General features: G+C 42.2%; 1 protein-coding gene across 7 annotated transcripts in view; it reads left to right on the top strand.

Moving 5' to 3' along the window:
• TRPM3 (transient receptor potential cation channel subfamily M member 3) overlaps positions 1–20956 on the top strand; it is a 259670-nt gene that overhangs the window by 234192 nt on the left and 4522 nt on the right. For 4 of the 7 annotated variants that reach the window (XR_012506377.1, XR_012506376.1, XR_012506375.1 and 1 more), the window contains 2 exons: positions 87–2143; positions 9698–9826. Coding sequence is in view for 2 of the 7 variants with exons in the window: in XM_045515107.2 (XP_045371063.2) it covers positions 87–1539 (1453 nt within the window). In the remaining 5 variants the exon portion in view is untranslated. Of the gene's footprint in view, positions 1–86; positions 9485–9697; positions 9827–20956 lie in introns of those variants that run through there. The other 3 variants (XR_012506378.1, XM_074361686.1, XM_045515107.2) reach the window with 3 other exon arrangements.

The following is a 20956-nucleotide window of genomic DNA, read 5'->3' as shown; positions in this document are numbered from 1 at the left end:
CCCGGGCGCAGCCCTGTTCCCTCTGCTCTCAAACCTCCCAAGGAGGAACCAGCCCCTCGTGACTCTTGTTCTCTCTTCCCACCCAGGGTAGAGAACATGTCCATGCGGCTGGAAGAAGTGAATGAGAGGGAGCACTGCATGAAGGCCTCGCTCCAGACCGTGGACATCCGGCTGGCGCAGCTTGAGGACCTCATCGGGCGCATGGCCACAGCCCTGGAGCGCCTGACGGGTCTGGAGCGGGCCGAGTCCAACAAAATCCGCTCGCGGACCTCCTCAGACTGCACAGACGCAGCCTACATTGTCCGCCAGAGCAGCTTCAACAGCCAGGAGGGGAACACCTTCAAGCTCCAAGAGAGTATAGACCCTGCAGGTGAGGAGACCTTGTCCCCAACTTCTCCAACTCTAATGCCCCGTATGCGAAGCCATTCTTTCTATTCAGTCAATGTGAAAGACAAAGGTGGTATAGAAAAGCTGGAGAGTCTTTTTAAAGAAAGGTCCCTGAGCCTACACCGGGCTACTAGTTCCCACTCTGTAGCAAAAGAATCCAGAGCTCCCACTGCCCCTACAAACACTTTGGCCGTTGTTCCTGATTCCAGAAGACCATCTTCGTGTGTAGACATCTATGTGTCTGCCATGGATGAGCTCCACTGTGATATAGACCCTCTGGACAATTCCATGAACATCCTTGGGCTGGGAGAGGCAAGCTTTTCAGCTCCAGCACCTTCCACAGCTCCTTCAAGTAGTGCCTGTGCAACTCTTGCACCCACAGACAGACCTCCAAGCCGGAGCATTGATTTCGAGGACGTCACCTCCATGGACACTAGATCTTTTTCTTCAGACTATACCCACCTCCCAGATTGCCAGAACCCCTGGGACACTGACCCTCCAATGTACCACACCATCGAGCGTTCCAAAAGTAGCCGCTACCTAGCCACCACACCCTTTCTTCTTGAAGAGGCACCCATAGTCAAATCTCATAGCTTTATGTTTTCTCCTTCAAGGAGCTACTACGCCAACTTTGGGGTGCCCATGAAAACAGCAGAATACACAAGCATTACGGACTGCATTGACACGCGGTGTGTTAATGCCCCTCAAGTGATTGCAGACAGAGCCACCTTCCCTGGGGGTCTTGGAGGGAAAGTGGAGGACTCCTCTTGCTGCCATCCCGAGCGAGAGGCGGAACTGAGTCACCCCAGCTCTGACAGTGAGGAGAATGAGGCCAAGGGCCGGAGAGCCACCATCACAACACCCTCCCAGGAAGGTGATAATTCAGAGAGAACCCTGTCCAACAACATCACAGTTCCCAAGATAGAGCGCGCCAACAGCTACTCAGCAGAGGAGCCAAGCGTGCCATATGCACACACCAGGAAGAGCTTCTCCATCAGTGACAAACTCGACAGGCAGCGGAACACAGCAAGCCTGAGAAATCCCTTCCAGAGGAGTAAGTCCTCCAAGCCGGAGGGCCGAGGGGACAGCCTGTCCATGAGGAGACTCTCCAGAATGTCCGCTTTCCACAGTTTTGAAAGCAAGCACAACTAAACCTTCTAATAAGCTTTGCAGAAGGCTCAAAAATCCAGCTCTAAAATTCTTTCCCAAATTCATCTGTTCCCTATCCTTGAAACTTACCTACTTTACCCTTAGTGAGCAAAACAAGTAATGCCTTGGGAGGTATTAACTCAAAGGTGACTTCTGGGCTACAGATCAAGAAAGCATTTGATCTGGCCCAGTGCCAAACACAGGGGATTTAAGTCATGTTCACCCTTGATGGGTAGGGAGGGGAAAGAGGGAGATGAAGGGTTGAGCTGAATGTGTATCACTAGTCACTTCAGAACGCCATGAGCCCTGGGAATGAATGGGGCTTCAAGCATTCTCCGTGCCAGGAGGCAACTTCCTGTTTCTGACCGTTATCAAGAGCTTTAGGATGCAGGGCTAAATTGCAAAATAAAATAAGAAGTCCCCCGCATACAAATGAGATATTCTAAACTTCAATTCTGTTTTCTTTTCACATTGGCTCCATCACTGATGACTGATGAAGAGCATCCTTTTTATTCAGTATAAGCCGGCAGCAAGCAGTTCTACCTAACGTCCCACATCCTTCTCATGCCAACACTTCTGTAATTGATCATTATAAAGAAAAAACAAGGTAACAGTCATAGTTCACCTGTCTCTTATATATTCATTTCTGGTGCCACAACTTTTATCTTTTTTGAAGAAAATAAAGGGAAAAGAAATGCCTTTTTGTATTGCAATCAAAATGAAGGAAGAATTGATGTTAAAAACAAATGTCAAGTAGTTTATTATATACAGTGGGCATTCAAGTATAGTCGAGCAAGCTCAGGATGAATGTAATTAAATAATTTTATATTTTTTAATTTATTTTTTATCTCACCTATCATCAATGAAGCCACTCACTGAATATGTAATAGTGAACTTTAAAAAAAAGAAAAAAGAACAGTAGGCAGAACTCACCTAAAACTGCCATGTGGGAGACTGTTAGAGCCTCACCATCCATGTCATGCGTTATGCTGCTGTCTGACCTTCATCGTGTGTGTGAGTCCACCACGTCTTCTGAACATCTCTGGGATGTAACTGCCAATCTTCCACACCACTCATCACATGACCATTTTCTATGTGAATATCTGGTTACATGTAGATATCTTCGTATCTAGAGTTCTGACATTTAATCTGAGTTTAGCATCAGTTTAATTGGAGTTTTTCAAGGGCTGGTATCTTTTTTATGGAAATGTTCCAGAGCACTTTCTAAGGAAGTTTCAAAACCATAAATAACCTTAGAATTGACTGGGAGTTTGGTATCAACCCAAAGCCATCAGTTACAGGCATACCATGAATATTTTTCTTATATACAGAGCTATAAAAAAGATACAGTAGGCTAAAATAGGAAGCAAATAAACATATAAAGAGTTCTTTAGTATATGCTGCTTATATACATATATAATCATTTACACGGAGAGACATGTTAATATGTAGTATATAAACAGACATATAGAGCTTTCTTAAAAGGCTTGGACTTTTCTATCACCTTGAGATATAACCAGGATTTTTTAATATCCAAGGAGTTTCATTGAAAGAGTTCATTATATTAAATTCTGACAGATGTTGAAATTATTATTTTTTGAATTCCTATGACCTTAGCTTTTCCTTGTACCAAACCAGAGTTGCCAACATGACTCCCTACCTGCCCTCTGTCCCTTTTATGTCCGGGAGCACTTGCTATCGTGACATCTCTTTTAGCCTGGTTTCTCCTGCACAAAGCAATTATGCCAAGTACAATCAGAATAGACACGTGATTCTAAACCAGATAGTATTATGGACTCTAGAATATAGGCATATATTTCTAGCTCAGAGTATGGATTTAAAGTTGGATAAAAAAAATCTTAATCCTCGGATTCCTATTTGGATCACTGCTTTAAAAGAGAATAGAAGTCTGTAAGGTAAAAGACTTAATGTTCCTGGCCCCAAATACTACCTGATTCTTTTGTTTAGCTGTAGTTGTGAACTCCAAATTTTCTCATTATATGAAATCAATGAAATACATGGACAAAATCTCTAGCCTTTCAATATTTAAAACAAAAAGCAAAAACCCTCTGAACGAGCTTTTCAGGTGTAGAAATAATGATGTGGCCATATATAAAGAATTAAAGAATTCCTTTTCCACTCCTTGGGTTTAAGTGAATAAGAAACAAGCCACCAGAGTCCCTCATCTATAACTGCTCTAGAAACACTTTTATTTTTATTGGACCCTATATTGGCTGTTTCCCCCTCAGCAAACATGCATTTGGTCTGAGACTAAATCAGTTACCCTTAAACTTGAGTCATGAATCTCTATGAGGATCTAATGAAAGCTCTGGGCCCTCGCCCCAGAAAAAAAATATACATACATGCAAAGTTGCAATAAACCTTAAAGGGTTCATGCATCCCTGGTTCCATATTGATTGATAATGAGGAGGAGGAATCATGTTTGTTCATAATCAGTGCAGTTGTAATAGGCACTTTACATTTCGAGACCATTTCTCTGTGACTCAGGAAGGCCAAGTCTCAGCACCAGAGTTTGAAGCAGGATTTTGTGACTTTTGTTCCTTACGTTAGCTTTTGCTAGTTTGACGTACTTACGTACTAACATTTGATGATATTAAGTACAGAGCACACTTAAAAAGCCAGAAGGCTCTCTCAGTCTGAAGAGGAATCCAAGAAGTAGGTGAAATCGTTATTCTTTGACCACAGAGCAGGATGTGACAGCACCTCCAGGGCCAGATTGAAAGTAGGGGAAAGAAATTGTGAGCATGAGCTTTTCTATTTATCGTGATTTCTAGAGAGAACAGAATAGCACCTGGGAAATGAAGTATTAGCAGTCCTGACCTGACTACTGGTCCTTTTGTTGTGCATGAAAATGAAGTTCTTCATCTTTTGTGAACTGTGTGAAATATACAAGCCAAGTTTAAGTGACTTTAAACACACACTGTGTAACTTTCATGAGCCATTTCCCTCCTGTGCACTTCCATGTGTGTTGTTTCCATCCATTTCTTTCCATTTCTGGGGGTTCTGCACACCAGTGGCCTTGTACAGTTAGCTTATGTCCAGCTCATTTATTTCACCATGTCCCTGATCGAGGGGATGTTAATTACCTGTCTCTGTGAATTTAGCAGCTCATGAGCAGCAAGTTATTGAGGAACATAAATAAAGTCATAGAGAGCCCATGGAAGTAATAGCTTTGGTTTAATCATCTGCTTCTAAGGTGCCAATTTTTATATACTACCATATGTAGTGATTTATTCTAAATTTCTCAGTCCTTTTGGGAAAAAAAATTTAAGGATATTTAATGAAAATGACCATGGAAATTCCTGATTAACCAACATATATTATATTTATGCTGAGAAACTCCCTCCTTGATGGATTTGAATGGAGCTGGAAAGCTTGGGTATAATTGTCATGGCTAGTTTGTGTATTTCTCCAAGTCAGAAGGTGTATTAGGGGTCAGAATGCAGCACTTTACAGAACTGAATTTTTTTTTAAGTCTAAGCTTCCAGGTCTAGGATATTATTTAGCACTCGGTAAGTTCCCCCTTTAAAAAAAAAAAAAATATATATATATATATATATATATATATCTCAGAATGATTAAATGAGAAAAATGTACTTGCAAAAACACAAAATGTGTTTTCTTCTGAATGTTTCAAATGCATTCTAAAAGACAGTTTCTATAGTTAAATTATGGTAGATAACTGGATAGTGCATTCATCCCACTTTCTGAGGCTGTGCGGTCTAATCCTCCTGAACGTTTGGGCTGTTTAACTTCTATAGTGATAATAACTGTTATCCAGTCATCCATCATGCTGTGTCTATAGACTATACCAATGTGTTGGGTGATGCTGTATTATAAAACACCTATAAACATATATGTAACCCGTGTTTAACTCAGCATAGCTGTAGCATGTGGTTATATTAATGAACGTTACAGGACAGCTTTATAATCATTTAAGAATCTGTAACATTCAATAAAGAAGCACATGTTGCAAGGATTAATTATGTTCCCAATTCCATGTTATTTAGCATCCTCATGAAATGGGCACTTTTGTTCCTGACCTGCTTTGTGTTTTTCACATTCCCATAGACGACTGTAAAATATTTGTATAAGCTGACGTGCATTCTCTTACCAGCCCTGCGAGCTGTGGTAGGCAAGTTGTGATTTTTGTGAAAGACAAACTGGCATGTGATGCAAAAGACTATATGACAAATGAACTGAAAATAATATTTTAAGCTCCAGTTGAATTAGCTGTTTGTTTACATCTGCTAACCCAGTGTGGAAGCAGTGTACAGTATTTTATAAATATGTTCATGTAGTAACACTAAAATGTTTGTTTCTAGATAAGGTAATACTAGTGTGTAGGTGGTTATATACTTGTTCTAGATATTGCATTATAACTCACTATTCTTTAACAATAGCAATGTGACTTAAATGAAGTAATCCCTCTCCAAATCCAGTCTTAATTTTGTGGCAACAAAATGCATGCACTGCTTTATGCATTTCTTTTGACTTCTGAAAGGCACTTAACATTTTACTATTGCCTGCTGTGACCCTTAAACCTGTTAGGAACTCACTCAGATTGTTGGGCTTCTTACACTGTTTGAGGATTATGTCCAATTTTTTAAAATTAAAAACAAAAAAGTAACGAGGGTTTTTTTTATTATCTTTTTTAAAGCTCTGAACAAGTAATACGGAATAAAGTATTAACTACAAGACATATAGCTATGTTACCCAGAGAGAGTTAGCCAGCACTGCTTGGGTTTACTAAGGTCTAGGTGTTGGTGCATCTGTGGTACATGAAAGACACGTTTCTGATTCTTTAGGGCCATTGCATACAATTTGCTATACCAGAGATGAGAATCAGAGGTCCATTCGTGACAGTGTAAAAATCCACAGATCATTCTGAATGAATCCAATGATGCAACACGTGATCACCCTCCTACCAGGTGGCTTTTCTCACCTTGTGTGTGAGCCTGGCCTGGGGGAGGGCAAGAGGCGGGTGACTGGGTGTCTGATCGAGCACTGGGTGACTCTGAGGAGTTTGCCCTTTAAAGAAATCACCGTTTCATTATTAGAAGCCATTCAACATCTGGAAAAGAGAGGAGCCCATTTGCACAGTCTGATAAATGACTGCTTTTCAATTAAGTAGACGAAACTTCTCTCAGCCTGCACTGGCCTAAGCTTTCTCTTCTTTTTATAAGTCAAACATTCTCTTTCTCAGATTGGAGTCAACCAAAGGAGGGGTTGGCTCTGATTTAAGGAAAACAAGATTTTTTTTTCTTTTCCTTTCTTTTTAAATTCATTTGAGAAGGTAGTTGTGTTACCTTTCTCTGATGAATTCCTTGCGTGGATCACTGCTAATGAAACCAAGATAGGACAGTTTCTACATGTCGTCTAAGAGAGGATTTTGGTGGCCAAGTAATCCAGATGGCAGCAAGAGTGAGCTGAATTTTCCCTCTCCTAACTTAGTCTACGGTCCCATTAAACCTTCAGGCCATTGCCTATTTGCACAATGTTTGTGTGCTGGGAGATGAAAAGGATATAGGCCTTCCTCTGGAGCAGGCAGATTGCTGAGAGAGGTGGGACAAGGAGGGAAGTTCAGCCTTGTCCCTGGATGTGCAGCCTTCTTTACTCCCTTAACCTTCTTCCTTGCTCTTAGCCCAGCACAAGGTGGTTTTTTTGCCAGACCAATTGACTCTTGCTCGCATCACCTTGATACCCTGTGGACCCTGGCACAGTCAGCTGAAACACTGGCTCTTTGGAGAAAGTCAAACATGCAGACTTTATCCAGCCCTGCTCATCCCACTCACTTAGCTTCCTCCCTCCTCCTCTACCCCATGCTCCCAGCTGGACTGGTGTTGGCGTTGGCTTCATCAGTGCTTTGCCTGAGTCCCAAGAGAGTCCCTCACATCTTCCCCCCAACTTCCCACATACCATCAGCACTGGGAATCAGCATCTAGACTGTGGGGTTGTAAACTCAGATATGTGGAGGGGCTGGATCCAGAACACAAATGTGCTAGTTGGACCCGTGTGAGGCAAACGGGAGGAAGTAGGGTTTACAGGGCATGAGGGAACTCGTGTCCTACTACAGAGACATTCACGTTCAGATCTGCAAATGCTGTGCTAGCCAAACAACTGTGTCTGCCAGCAGCTTTTGGTCCCAGAGACAGTAGTTTGGGACCTCTGAATTGGAGCCAACCGGGATCATATCCCTGATTCCAACTTAGGGAGTGTGTCTGTGAAATACACCAAGAATTGAAGTGGGAGGGAAAGGAACTCACCCTATTCAGGGTTATTTCTGTTCTCCCAAATAATCTGTGTATGTATCCTTGCTAGCTGCATCATTCTGGACCTAAAAGTGGGATCTTTGTGAGGGAGATTCAGAAGAAGAGCACCGTAGCATTGTTATCAAGGCTTACCTGCTTCCTGTCACTGCAGCGTCTGACCTGAGTTTATATTGCTGCTCTTGCCGTGCAAAACAGTACATGCAGTAGACTGTCCTCATAGTCGTTTCGTAATACAGAACTTAGACTCTCATTTGTAAGCATTCTAACCATAGTTTATAATGGGGAAAATTATTCAGATATCATTTTTAAATGAATTCCTATAAATAAAACAATTTTGCAATTGGGTTTCTTAAAGATATATACATCTTTTCCTTCTTTGTGTATAGATAGACAGCAGTTTGCATATCAATCGACATTATAAATATATAAAAATCCTTAGAGGAATTGTTCTTTTTTAAAGGTCTATTACTGCATTCACAGTGCACTTTGAGCTTGTTTGTTTAGATATATAATTCGAAGCAGAAGTTGGCAGATACCACGGGAAAAACTTTCTGAAATTTCTGTAACAAATGTTTTGCAATAAAAAAAAAAAACCTCAGTAGTTCAAAACATGACTTGGATTTCCTTGTGCGTTTATTTGCTGCCCTTTGATCTCTACCATGCTCATGCCAGGAACTGCTGGGGTACAGAGAGATAATTGCCTTGGGCTCTATGGAGTACTTATAGAGCAAAGGCTTCAACTGGTGGTCTATGAGTCATATCTGGCCAGCAGAGAAGGGGTGTTGTTGTCCAGCACAGATATTTTAACTTCAAATAACACTGGAAAAAGAAGTTGCAAAACACATGTATGTGCAATTCATTATTTAGAAAAAAAAAATTGTTGAGCACCTACTATGTGCCCAGTGGTGTGCTCAGGTGAATAAAGCAGGCAAAATCCCTGTTCCTGTGGAGTTTTAAATATAACTATAATAAAATGTTATCATATACTGTCTTGTAGTTACCATTTCATTGCCTAAGAAATAGAGCATGAAAAGAGTCTAGAGGTTCAGAGGAGTGACAGTGCCCTGTGACTTGGGGCAAAGCACATTCATGGAACACACACAATATTCAGTCCCGTGCCCTGAGAGTCCCTGGAAAACTGGATCAGCCATCGTGCGCTGCCAATATCTCAGACTCAGACCAACACAGGGCTTCCCTGAAGGTGATATTAATGGAAGTAGAGGAAGACTAAATTCTCTAGAGATGATTTATCATTATTTACTTGTTTATGTTACCTGATATGATTAAAAGCCAGAAGACAGCTTACCAGATAGAGGCCTGGGTTACCACATCCTTGTCTGTGGAAAGTTCTCAGTAATTATTTCTTTGTTACCATTCCTGATCTCTGGTCATTAACCTGGCTTCTACCAAACATTCAGCCCATTACTTTTCTATAGTATGAGCCACTTGCTGGAAGCCTTGGGTTGTATGACAGTCATTATCTTATAGAGATATCATTGGTTAGACACAATGACACAACACAGTCATCCTAGAAAGGCTTTCACTCAACATCATGGATTTTTGCCCCAATGTTCTTTATCTCGTGCACTAAACACCTTTTTTTTTTTTAAGACTGAGTGTATTAATTTGCTAATACTGTCTTAACAAAACAGCACCAACTGGGTGGCTTAAACAATAAAAATGTATTAAACCACAGATCTGGAGGTTAGAAGTCCAAGATCTGGTATTGGCAGGATAGGTTCCTTCTGAGGGTTGTGAGAGAGAATCTGTTCCAGGCCTCCCTCCTAGCTTCTGGTGAGTTTCTGGCAATCTTTGGCTTTCTTCAGCTCATAGAAACATCACCCTGATCTCTGCTTTTATTTTTACAGAATATTCTCCCGGTGATCTGTATCCAAATATAAGGACACCAGTATGGGGCTCACCCTACTCCAGTATGGCCTTATCTCAACTAATTGCATCCACAGTGACCTTATTCCCAGATAAGGTCACCTTCTGAGGTACTAGAGGCTAAGATTTCAACATATGAATTTTGAAGTGACGAAATTTAACCCTTAACACTGAGTGAATTTGTGAATAGGAGTGTGGTGGTCATTTATCTTTTTAATATCTTTTAAGGTAAAGAAATCAGAATGCAAGAATCAGTTGGAAATAACTTGTGTTGATCAATAGGAGAAAAATATAGATAAATTGTGCTGCTTCCTGGAGCCATTAAAAATAGTTAAATGTTTATATAATGACATGAAAAGGTGTCATTGGTATATTGTTAAGTCTTTTTTAAAAGTAAATACATAAAGTAAATATAAAAGTAAATACAAAATCCCAATTTTTATAGAAACTAAACCAGGTATATAGATATGGATATATTTGTATATAAACAGTAACAGGACTGAAAGAATACAAAAGGGAGAAAAGGGAGTAAACCTTTCACAACAGAAACTTCTTTTTCAAAAATTCAAATACTGTTTAAGAGTAATCTAAAGTGCCTTAAGTAAAGTTGGTTCAAGTAGCAACAGACACCAACTAGGAGGGTTTTCTTTGCCTTCTTTCTGTTCAGAGACCTGTTCTAAGTATTGTCACAATAATCTCAAGTCCTGTAATGGCAAATCCTCTCCCCCAAGGAATGGTAAATGTGGACGAAAATAAAAGAAAAGTGGTAGCACTGGTTTAACTACTAACATCATGAAATTATCATTTGAGGTATAAATGCAATCAGTGCCTTTCCAGCAGGTACTTTGTTCCTCTGAAAGAACTGAAAATTGTATTAAAAAGGCAAGACTGTCATGACTAAAAAGATAATTACATGTTGCAGCTATCTAATTAAAGCTGCTGAGAAAATGGGATGGGAGGACTGAGTTTAGCTCATCAGCACTGAAAGTGTTTGCGGAGAAGCAAAATGGCCACCAGGAAGGCAAAGTGTGACTGTCACACCCACGTAGGGCTACGTAGTCTACTCCAAAACTCTGCATAGAACGGAGTAGAGCTGCTCTTAGAATGAAGAGGTAAGAAAATATTTGTAGCCTCGCAGGGCCTGAAGGAATGTGCTGGACTGCTAAGGTAGGAGATGAGAGTCAGGCATTTCCAAGGCTGGAGTCCCAGGCCAAACAAAGGTGTAGCCATGATAATAATTAAGACATGCTTGGAGAACCACGGGAAGCCAGCCTGAAAGAGCGGAGGACTCACACTGGAGATGTGTGGAAAAGGGTGACAATCCCTAATACTCAGTCTTCTCCACATATCTGTGAAATTGGCATGACTATTCTCCTATCCTAGGTGGGGGAAAGGTAGCTCATCATTTCGTACATAAATGCCAGGATAGGGTTTGGACTTTATTCTGTGATAAAGAGAAAGTGACTGAAGAATTCTGGGCAAAAAGGTGAAATGTAAAAATATGGCATGGCAGAGGAGGGAGAGGTGGAGGCAGAGGAACCACAGGATTCCAGGCAAAAGGAGATAAAATCCCCTGGAAAAAAAGACACTTTGAAGAAATTTCACAGCTCTACCTGATTCCAGAAATATTTTGTGGATACTCACTATTTGAAAAATATTTGACCGAGTGCAGGCACACTCTGTTTGAAATGTCACCCTCTTATTTAATTCCCTGGTGAACAACTAGTTGTCCCTTCCAAAGGATTATTTTTCAGTATGCAACCAGCTGAGCATCCCTTGAGATGCCTCCTTGCTGGCAGTCATTTCCTACAATGTTGAAGAGCTGTACCCTTTCCCTCAGCCACAATTTTGGCTACATCTTTGGGAAAGGGTGACATTGACCCAAGAGTGCCAATCAGAGCTTTTTCCTTGGAAATTTGGAAGAGAGATGGGGGTGGGGGCAATCTCTGGCTAGTGAAATCATAACTTACAGACTCAGGAAATGCCAACTATCATGTTCCTATATACAGCTGAGTTGCAGAGGAAGTCAGTCTGCGGAGAAAGAAGGAAGGAATGTAGACATAGAGACAGAGCAGATATGGAAAACAGAAAAATCCTAGACTCTTCCTGGGACATAACTATAGTCTCACCTTTGGGATATAAAAACATATCAACATTTTAAAAATAAATTCCTCCCATGGTAAGCTAAATAGTGGCCTCCCAAACATGTTCACATCCTAATCCCCAGAGCCTGTTACCTTATATGGCAAAAGAGACTTTGCAGATGTGATTAAGTTAAAGATCTTGAGATGGGAAGATGGTCTTGGATTATCCGAGTCGACCCAATGTAGGAACAAGGGTTTTTACAAGAGGAGGCAGGAGGGCCCAAGTGTGTGACAATGGAAGCTGAAACTGTACTGATACAGAAACTCTGAGGATGGAGGAAGAGGCCACAAGCCAAGGATGCAGACAACCTCTGGAAGCTAGAAAAGACAAGGAACAGATTCCTCCCCCAGAGTCTCCAGAAGGAACCAGGCCTGCTTTTTATTGATTTTTAGCCCCTCAAGACTCATCTTTTTACTTCTGACTTCCAGAACTGTAAGAATAAATTCGTGTTGTTTTAAGCCACTACATTTGTGGTGATTTATCTCAGCAGCAATAGGAAACTAAGACACCTCCCATGCACGCTTTTTAAAAAGTATCAAGTTGGTATGTTTCATGTGAAACCACAAGAGTCTAAGTAGCATATCTTCTTGATACTAAGATGTCACAGACTGTAAAACACACTGCCAAATTCATACCACGTTTGGGGTAGAAGAGATACTCTGTTACATTAAACATATACATAGAGCAAAAGACACATCCTGGTTTCAGGATGTGAAAAAAAAAATGTATGCTTAGAATTTGTGAAATAATGCAATATATCCTTCAAGTCACAACTCAACCATCTCTGCCCCTGTGAAGTCCATGAGAACATTAGCACAGTTCCTGGTGCCAAGCTTGGCGCTTGCATGGAGAATGAATGAGGATATCAATGAGTAGAGGGTCTTGCCCTCAGTGAATTCCCTGTCTAGTGAAACAGTCACTAAACAAATCAAGAGTTTTCAAAGCATCATCAATAAATTATATAAGCAAAGCACTCAAGTACAAAGTGTGCTTTTTAAATGTGCATTCAGATTTGCAGTAACTAGAGATCAGCATTGAAGGAAGGTTTGGGAAGACTACTCAGAAAAGGTAACATTTGGGTTCAAACGTCTCAGCCTTGAAGGATAAGTGAAATTTCAAAAAGCAGAAAAGAGGAAGAGGGAGAAGAATTCCAGGCAACAGGACAGCCCGACCAAGAAAAGTCACAATGGCATGAAGATACAACGGAGCACTGGAAAACAGGTAATTCCCTGTGGCTAAAGCATATGCCAATTTGTCATAAGTAGAAAGAGATGAGTCCAGAAAATTTGATCTGAGTGAGAACTGAAGATGACCTGGAAGGGAAGGGGAAATAAGAGAGGAAGCCAAAATGTGAACTAGAGAGACTCATCGACAGGGTAAATGGTAGTGGATTAGGTTAAATACAGTAGGAAGAATAAGCTAGGGCACACGTAATGGGGTGAGACTAGAAACCAGCCAAAGGGGAAAACTGAAATCAATCTGAGATTTCAGTTCTCGAGTACGAATCCTAGAAAGATTCTGGTGGGTGCATCGTATACTGCAACCCAGTCAACATTTATCGAACATATGAGTGAAGACATAAACAAACTACAAAACTAATGAGTGATGAATTGAATGAATGAACAATGGATGATGGTTCTTTGCCCAAGCAGCAGCAAGTGGTAATAAGGGTGAGGGAGAAGGCAGAGGGGACTTTCCCACCACCCTGGATGTGGACTGAAAGGTGGGAGACCGTGGTCATAGACTCTCCACCCACCAAACTTTCCTTCCCCACTGTAGTGTGCCTGAACGTGCCCTCCGCGAGCTCCCAATCTAGTAAAGCATGTATAAAATCCAACAGATGTCCCCGAAGGGATAGTTAGACCTTGGCAGGAAAACCGGCACAGTCATGGGAAGATGTTACTAGTGCGGAGGGAGCTACATGTCAGTCCCAGGTCATGAATCCTCAAGAGCTGCCAGCAAGAGAGATATGGGAGGGAGATAAGAGGCAGGGGGCAGCAGCCCACCTGAGCCAGAGCTTCTCACCACTGGAAGCAGAGGCAGCCTCAGGACCCACGAGACCCTTCTATTCAGCACCCAGATGCTTCAGCCTTTCAAAAACTACTTAAGTGCCATTGCTCTTGGTGATATTCTCCAGTACCACTCCTCCCCCAACACACACACACACACACACACACACACACACACACACACCCCTAATCACAGTGTTCAAAGAAACTTTTTGTCTCATCTTATTTGGTAAGCACAGCAATGCTTCATCAAATAGAGTGCTGTCTCTGTTTCAGAAAAAAAAAACCAGCTCTCTTTTGTGTCTGTCCTGCCAAAGGACCCACCTTTTCTTAAAACGGGTTGGGCGGGCCAGGTAGGGAGGGAAGTGGATGGAGGGATGGAATTTGTTGACAGATATTTATCAACGATATTTCCTCTCAGAGCTCAGATGTAATCTTCACAATAGAATCTGACTGGTCTCCCCCATGTCTCTGGCTTCTAGAGATTACAGGAGCTTGCTCCTAAATTATGTTGCCTTCTTAGGGATTTCAACCAGACTTGTTTCTGCTATTTGGGGTTTCTACACTGACAGCAGGAGCTCCCTGGTGGCTCTGTTTCATTCAACCAATTTTACTGGGCCATTAGCTCAGTCTGCAGTGGCAGAAAACCAGGTCAGTTCTATAAAGTATACAGACAGTCCAAAATTTTCAATAACTGCTTCTTTTCCTAATTTGTTCTCCCGGTTTCTCTGTTATTTGGGCTTTAATTGTTGGACCAGATCAATGGCTCTTACATTTCTGGAGTTATGACAGCTTATTGGATCTATTGAAAGCTAGGAACCCTTCCTGGGGAAAAAAGCTTCGGTTTAGGAAACTGTTCAAAGGGGCCCAGAGAAGCCCTGACAGCCATCCACAGTCACCAAGGGAAGGCTCTCTGAACCCCAGGCTAAGAACCAAATGTCTCTCCAGCTCTAAAGCTCTGAGACTCCGTTCAGGCTGGTAAAGCAGAGATCACACAGTCATTTTCAAACATCTGTCTGCAGAAGAAACCAGGGTGACAGCTGGACAAGCCACGATGCAAGCAGCAGGCGCTCACCCATCCTCCTCCACAGCTGCTAAGCAAATGCACTGAAGTCCAGGCAGAAAGATCCTGAATTAAGTCAGTCAAGCTGTTCTCGACGAAGGCAATGCCTGCCGTCTCCACCTTCATGTCTCCCGCAGACCACAGACGCCACGGCCCTCCTGCTGTAAGCTCTGCCGGCACATGGAGATCAACTAACAGTCTTGTCAGTTATCCCAGTTTGTCTTAAGATCAGGCTCCCTGCCTCTATCTTGTGAAGGACTCTCTGCTAATGAAAAAGGCACCTATATCTAAGCAGCCTTTCTCGTCTTGACTTTATGGGGTTGACACATGACCAGATTTCCTCCCTGTCACACCAGATACTCTAAGTGAACAGGCTTTGTCTGCTATTTTTTTTTTAAAGCAGTAATGCACTGCCGTTCCACAAATGTGCAGCACAACTGTCGTCACGTCTCTTTGATTCCTCGCATCTTGTTAGCTGGAAGCCTAGGAAGAGGCCCTGAGTCTCCCATTCCCTTTTCTCCTCTAACTCTGAAAATTTTCCTACATACAGAAACATTAGAAGTACAGGACAAGAAACACTTTTATACCCTCTACCTATGTTCAATGATTATTGACGTGTTGCTCCATTTCTCTCTGTATATATTTTTTTTCAAAAACTGTATGACAGTAAGTTGTACATACTTCAAAATTTTTACTTCCACGTACTTCAGAATTTTTCTCCTGAGAATAGTATTCTCCTCCATAACCCCAATACTGAGGCATTATCATGCCTAAGAAAATTAGCAATATCCTTAGTGCCATCTACTATCTGGTCCATATTCAAATTTCCACAATTGTTTCCAAATTCACTTCTGTGGCTAATTTTTATTTCCCGAATCATCACATTTGGTTGATATATCTCTTTAGCCTTTTAGCCCAGAGGAAGGCCCCAGCACACACTTATTTTTCATGACAATGACCTTTCAATGTATTTGTGGGAGAAGGTGAGCTCCCTGTGTCCTTTTATCTTGAAGCCCCTCCCGCAACAATGACTTTTTAAAGAGTCCGGGCCAATTGTTTTATAGAATATCCCACATTCTGAATGTGTGTAATTATTTCCTTGCCCTGCTCATGCTCCTCTGTCCCCTTTATTTCCTGGAAACTGGAAGTTTGGTCTGAAGACTTTATCAGATTGAGGTTAAGCATATATGGCAGGATTCCTTCACAAGTCTCTGACATACTTCAGCATCACACCAGGAGGCACATAATGCCAAGGTGTTTCCACTAAGAAAAGGGGTGCTAAGTTTGACCACCAGATCTCTCCAATGTAAAGACACACTCTACCTTCACAGTTCAGGAGCAAGCTGTAGGGTGATACTCAGCTAACACGTGAATGTGCTGTTCCCCCAACAACCTTTCACCTGATGGTTTTAGTAGCCATCTATCCAGCCCTTGACTAAATCAGTTATTACCTAGGGGATTGCAAACTGCACCTTCCCTCCCTTCTAGAATTACTCAATCCAAAGTATCAGTCCTACCTTCACATTCAAGTGGGATGAGAATTAGGTCTGATTAGTCTGCCGCCACCATAACTTCTTGTCACACAGTGTCACTGTTGAAGACTGGCCCTGCACAGTCTCAAATGAAATGTCTGGCCTACCCTGAGATCATACCATTCTGAGCCACTTTCCTGAGCAGGCTGCTGTATCTGCTAAAGAGGCCAGTCCCCGCCCATGAGTGCTGGGCAGGGCTGTGGGTGTCCTGCTCCATAGGTTCCCACTTGATCCTCTGGTGCATGAATGCAGATTCATCTCAGCACATCAGCCATCAGCCCCCCGCCCCCCAAGGAGTGCTGATTCACACTTGGCTCCAGCACCTTCCACCTCATGTTCCCTGTGATGGAACTAACTACACTTCTTCCCCAAAGACCCCCGTGAGGGAGCAGGTGGTTCTTCTTTATTAAGAGTGGGTCTGATGATGCTCCATTTTCCCATGTACCCTTCTGAGGAGGTCTTGCTCATGGTAAGGTGTCCTTCTAAGACTGTTTCCCCAGTGACCCTCATGTAATTACACCCTTCCTTCTAGGGGTGCAACCTTCAGTGATTCCAAAGTTATTGCTGGCACTTCCAGATAGAAAGAAACAAATGCACAGATTTAGCCTCTGATGGAGCCTTCTATATACTTTCCATCCATAAAGTACTTTCTTCAAATAACGTAAAATACAAAAGTATAAAATACTTGCTATTGATCTTAACACTCACACAATGTACATACATTTATGTGCTTTGATGGCTATTCATGTACTTTCTTCATAAAGTCATTTTTTGCAGCTCTTGACTGTATGTGTTAAGCCAGTCAATTAACTTAGTTAACCTCTCCCAAGACCTAATAGTTTTCAGCCAGACTAGAGGACAGAACTGAAAAGCCTATGGGATATAAAGGAGGACTTAGAGGCAAGTAACGCTACAGGGCAAATAGCTCTGGTTAAACTAGGTGTACGAAATTTGTCAGCACAGACAACAGACCTCGTCATCATCATCAGAGCCACCGTGTATTAGGTGTCTGTTATTATAAGATGCTTGGCATACAGTATGTCTCATCTTCAAAACAGTTTTACAGGGTAGATTTTCTTACCTCCAACTTACAGATAAGAAAACTGAGGCTCAGCATGGGTGAAGGGATTTTGAAAGTCGCACACCTAGTAAAGAGTGGAGCCCCCATTCAAACCCAGACCTCAGAGGCTCCAAGGCGTGTGCTTGCCCCACCCCCCTGCCTCTCAGAGTGTGTGCAGACCACATGTCTGGAGTTCTGTAGCTCTTTGTGATTTGGGATGTTGAAGGCAGCTCTTCATTTGGGGCTCATTTGATGGAACTAACCAATAGATCCTGACAATGAATCATCGCCTCAGGTCTCTGCCTACCATATTTATTTGCACCAAGTACTGTAAAATAATGTTTAATTTTAGTCAGTGTTTACTTTATCTTTGCCAAATACTTATGTGCCAAGAAAATCATTTTTTTAAAAACCTGGAAAAGGCACTTTTTGTGTTAAAGTCAATAAGTAAAACAGATAGGGGAGAGAGGACTGGGAATCATAAACAGCCATTTCCTGAGCTTGCTGTTAAGCTAAGGTGAAATGCCTAAATGTTTCCCACTCCTACCTCACAAAAGAATGACCACAACATCCCATTACTTACTATTTTGACAACATGTCATCCATCTCATCCAGCTCACCTGTTGGAAAGCAAATGGCTCCACTAAGCAAGCCAGAAGATGATAAATGGGGAGCAGAGTCTCCACTGGCTGTGGTCCATCCATCATGTCTCCTAGGAACTGAGACCCAGGAAAGCAGATGTGAGTGAGGACACATTCCATGAGGCCACCAGGAAGGGGTCGGTCACCAGCCTGGCTCCCCCACACCTACTCCACCTCCACCTCAGCAGTACCAAATTGATGCCCCTCCCCCTCAGCATCTAAAAGCTGGAACCTGACTCCTCGGAGGCAGCCCTCTCTCTCATCAAGAAGCATTCCAGATGGACAAACTTTTCATGTTATGTCTTTCAGTTCTCTATTTGCCCACTTTGATAAAAGAGAAGAAGGCTAGTGTGGATTGAGTGCTGGCTGTGAGCCAGCTGGTCTGACGTACATTCTCACTGAACAGCTACAACAGCCCCACAACGTGGGCATTCTTACCCTCTCTTTACAGGGAGATTGTATCTCTGCTCAAGGACACACAACTATCAGAGGATAGAACTGAGAAATCATCTCAGGTCTGTGTGGCTGGTAGGTCTGATAACTCTTGACCCTCCTTCTAAGTATATCCCTCTTCTGTTCTTGAAGAACATGTGTCAACAGGGTAGGCACCAAACACTGTTGTAGACCTCTGGAGATGTGAGCTGAAAGGGAAGCTTACTAAGTTATCTACTTTCAGTAGCTCTTTGCTCCTCTTTGATGTGATGATTTACACTCCCTGGGCTAAGCCGTGCTGTGCTAGCAGTAGCCTCGTTCAAGAAAGCACTTCAGCGGGGAAGGTACAGCTCAGGAGTAGAGGACATGCCTAGCACGCATGAGGCCCTGGGTTCAACCCCCAGTGCCTCAATTAAAATAGGTAAATAAATAACCTAATTACCTCCCCCCAAAAAAAAAATAAAAAATAAATTTAAAAACAAAAAGAAAGCACATTAGAACTCAGATGAGTAGAGTAGCATTATGATTGGAGACAATGCTAAATCTGCCCTCATTTTTTATTAAGGAAATATTTACAAGCTTTGCAAATTTGTCAATTATTTTGTCTTTATTTACTGCTATATGTATTATTACTTATTATTCTTTCACAATACTGGGTTGAAAATCCTGATTTAGTTCAACCAATAGCCAAGGAATAAAGCCCCAGTGAAGATAAGTGATTTTCCCAGGTCACACCACTTCTAAGTGGTTTTTCTCAAGCAAGTCTTCTGAACCAGGTCTTGGTTCCTACCATTATATCACAATATCCATCAGTCCTGATTAAGGAGAAAGTCTTGTTCCGAGTTCTCTCTGACTCCCCTCTCTATGTGCCCTCCTTTTCCTAAAGACCCTAATACGATCTTCTCATCTCTAAGTCTGCATCCTCCAAGGACAGAGACCATCATTCTCCTCACCCCACTCTCACACTCGGTGCCTCTCTTAACTAGCTATCTCAGGACAAAGGAACTCAGTCCACACTCAAGTGAAGATGGCTAGGCAAACACCCTAGCTGTGCCACAGAGCAGTGGTTCTAAAATAGCTGGATCTCAGGATGCTTTATACTCTTCCAAATTATTGAGGACTCCAAAAATCTCCAAAGCAAAAGAAGAAGAAGGAGGAGGAGGAGGAGAAGGAGGAGGAGAAGAAGAAGAAGAGTAGTAGAGGGGCATTGTTTTATGTTTGCAAACCTCTTTTATGTCTGGCTTAATGGAAGACAGCTGGATTCTCAAATCTGCTGCTGCATTTGATTCATTGTGATCACACCTGTCATGTAGCCTCTGGAAAACTCCACCATACATTTATGAGAGGATGAGAGTAAAAAAAGCAAATACTCTCTTAATATTACTATGGAAATAGTTCTGATTTCCCCTGGAGACCCACTGAAAGGGTCTCCAGGACCTCCAGGTGTCCCAGGATCATATGATGAAAACCACCGCATGGAGCAATGAAGTTGGGATTAGAGGAGCTCCAATCCTGGTGACTGCCCTGTGACCTTGGGCATGAATTCATGCATAAAAAAGAGCCTGGCACATACAGTAAATGTTTTTTAAAAAAGCTTTTTTAAAGCTTCTCCCAAAGATATTTATATAAGGGGAGAACATGCCTAGGGATGGTACCTAAATACTAAAGAATGACTCATGATGGGATATCGGGCAGACAAAGAGGCAGAACTGGAAAGTGAATTTTGAAAACTTGTGGTGGTGGTAACATCCCCTGGGTCATCCCTTCTCGACATCCCTAGATTCACATAATGCATGTGCCCACTTTATGGAAAAATTTCAGCTATAGTTGTATTTTTTCTACTTAGTCCAGCAATATCTGGGTCTTTTAATCCATACTGACTCCTCTGAATCCACCTCCACCCACAGCCTTGACTAGGAAGTCCTCTGAGAGGTTGCCCTGCAGAAACGAGTCCTTTGATTGAATGACCTATTTGAGCCAGCTGTTGATCCCCCATTTCTTCTCATCTGGACAGAGACCACCTGTGGGGCCCTCACCCTCCCACCCCTACCCCATGCCAGAGGCATGGATGGGGTCTTGGACTCATTCCGATCTATTTTATCGCTGGATCATGAGCAAGAATTCTTAATTAGACTCAGTTCTTTGGGAATTGTTTCTGTGGGTGTTATAAATATTGAAGTGTGGTCTGCATTCCGAATTGTAAACATTATTTTTGGCTGTCTGGTGCCCTCTGCTATTCCTACTCAGCCATCTTTCACAGCCACGTAGAACCAAGAATGAGCTCTAAGGTCACATTCCTGGCACTGAGGAAGCAGGGTTTTGAGGACCCTATGATCATAATTTTAATTGAATCCCACT

This window comes from Camelus bactrianus, chromosome 4, assembly GCF_048773025.1.
Source record: "Camelus bactrianus isolate YW-2024 breed Bactrian camel chromosome 4, ASM4877302v1, whole genome shotgun sequence".
NCBI lineage: Eukaryota > Metazoa > Chordata > Mammalia > Artiodactyla > Camelidae > Camelus > Camelus bactrianus.
The sequence above is the reverse complement of the archived record's forward strand: the minus strand, read 5'-3'. Positions and strand labels throughout refer to the sequence as shown.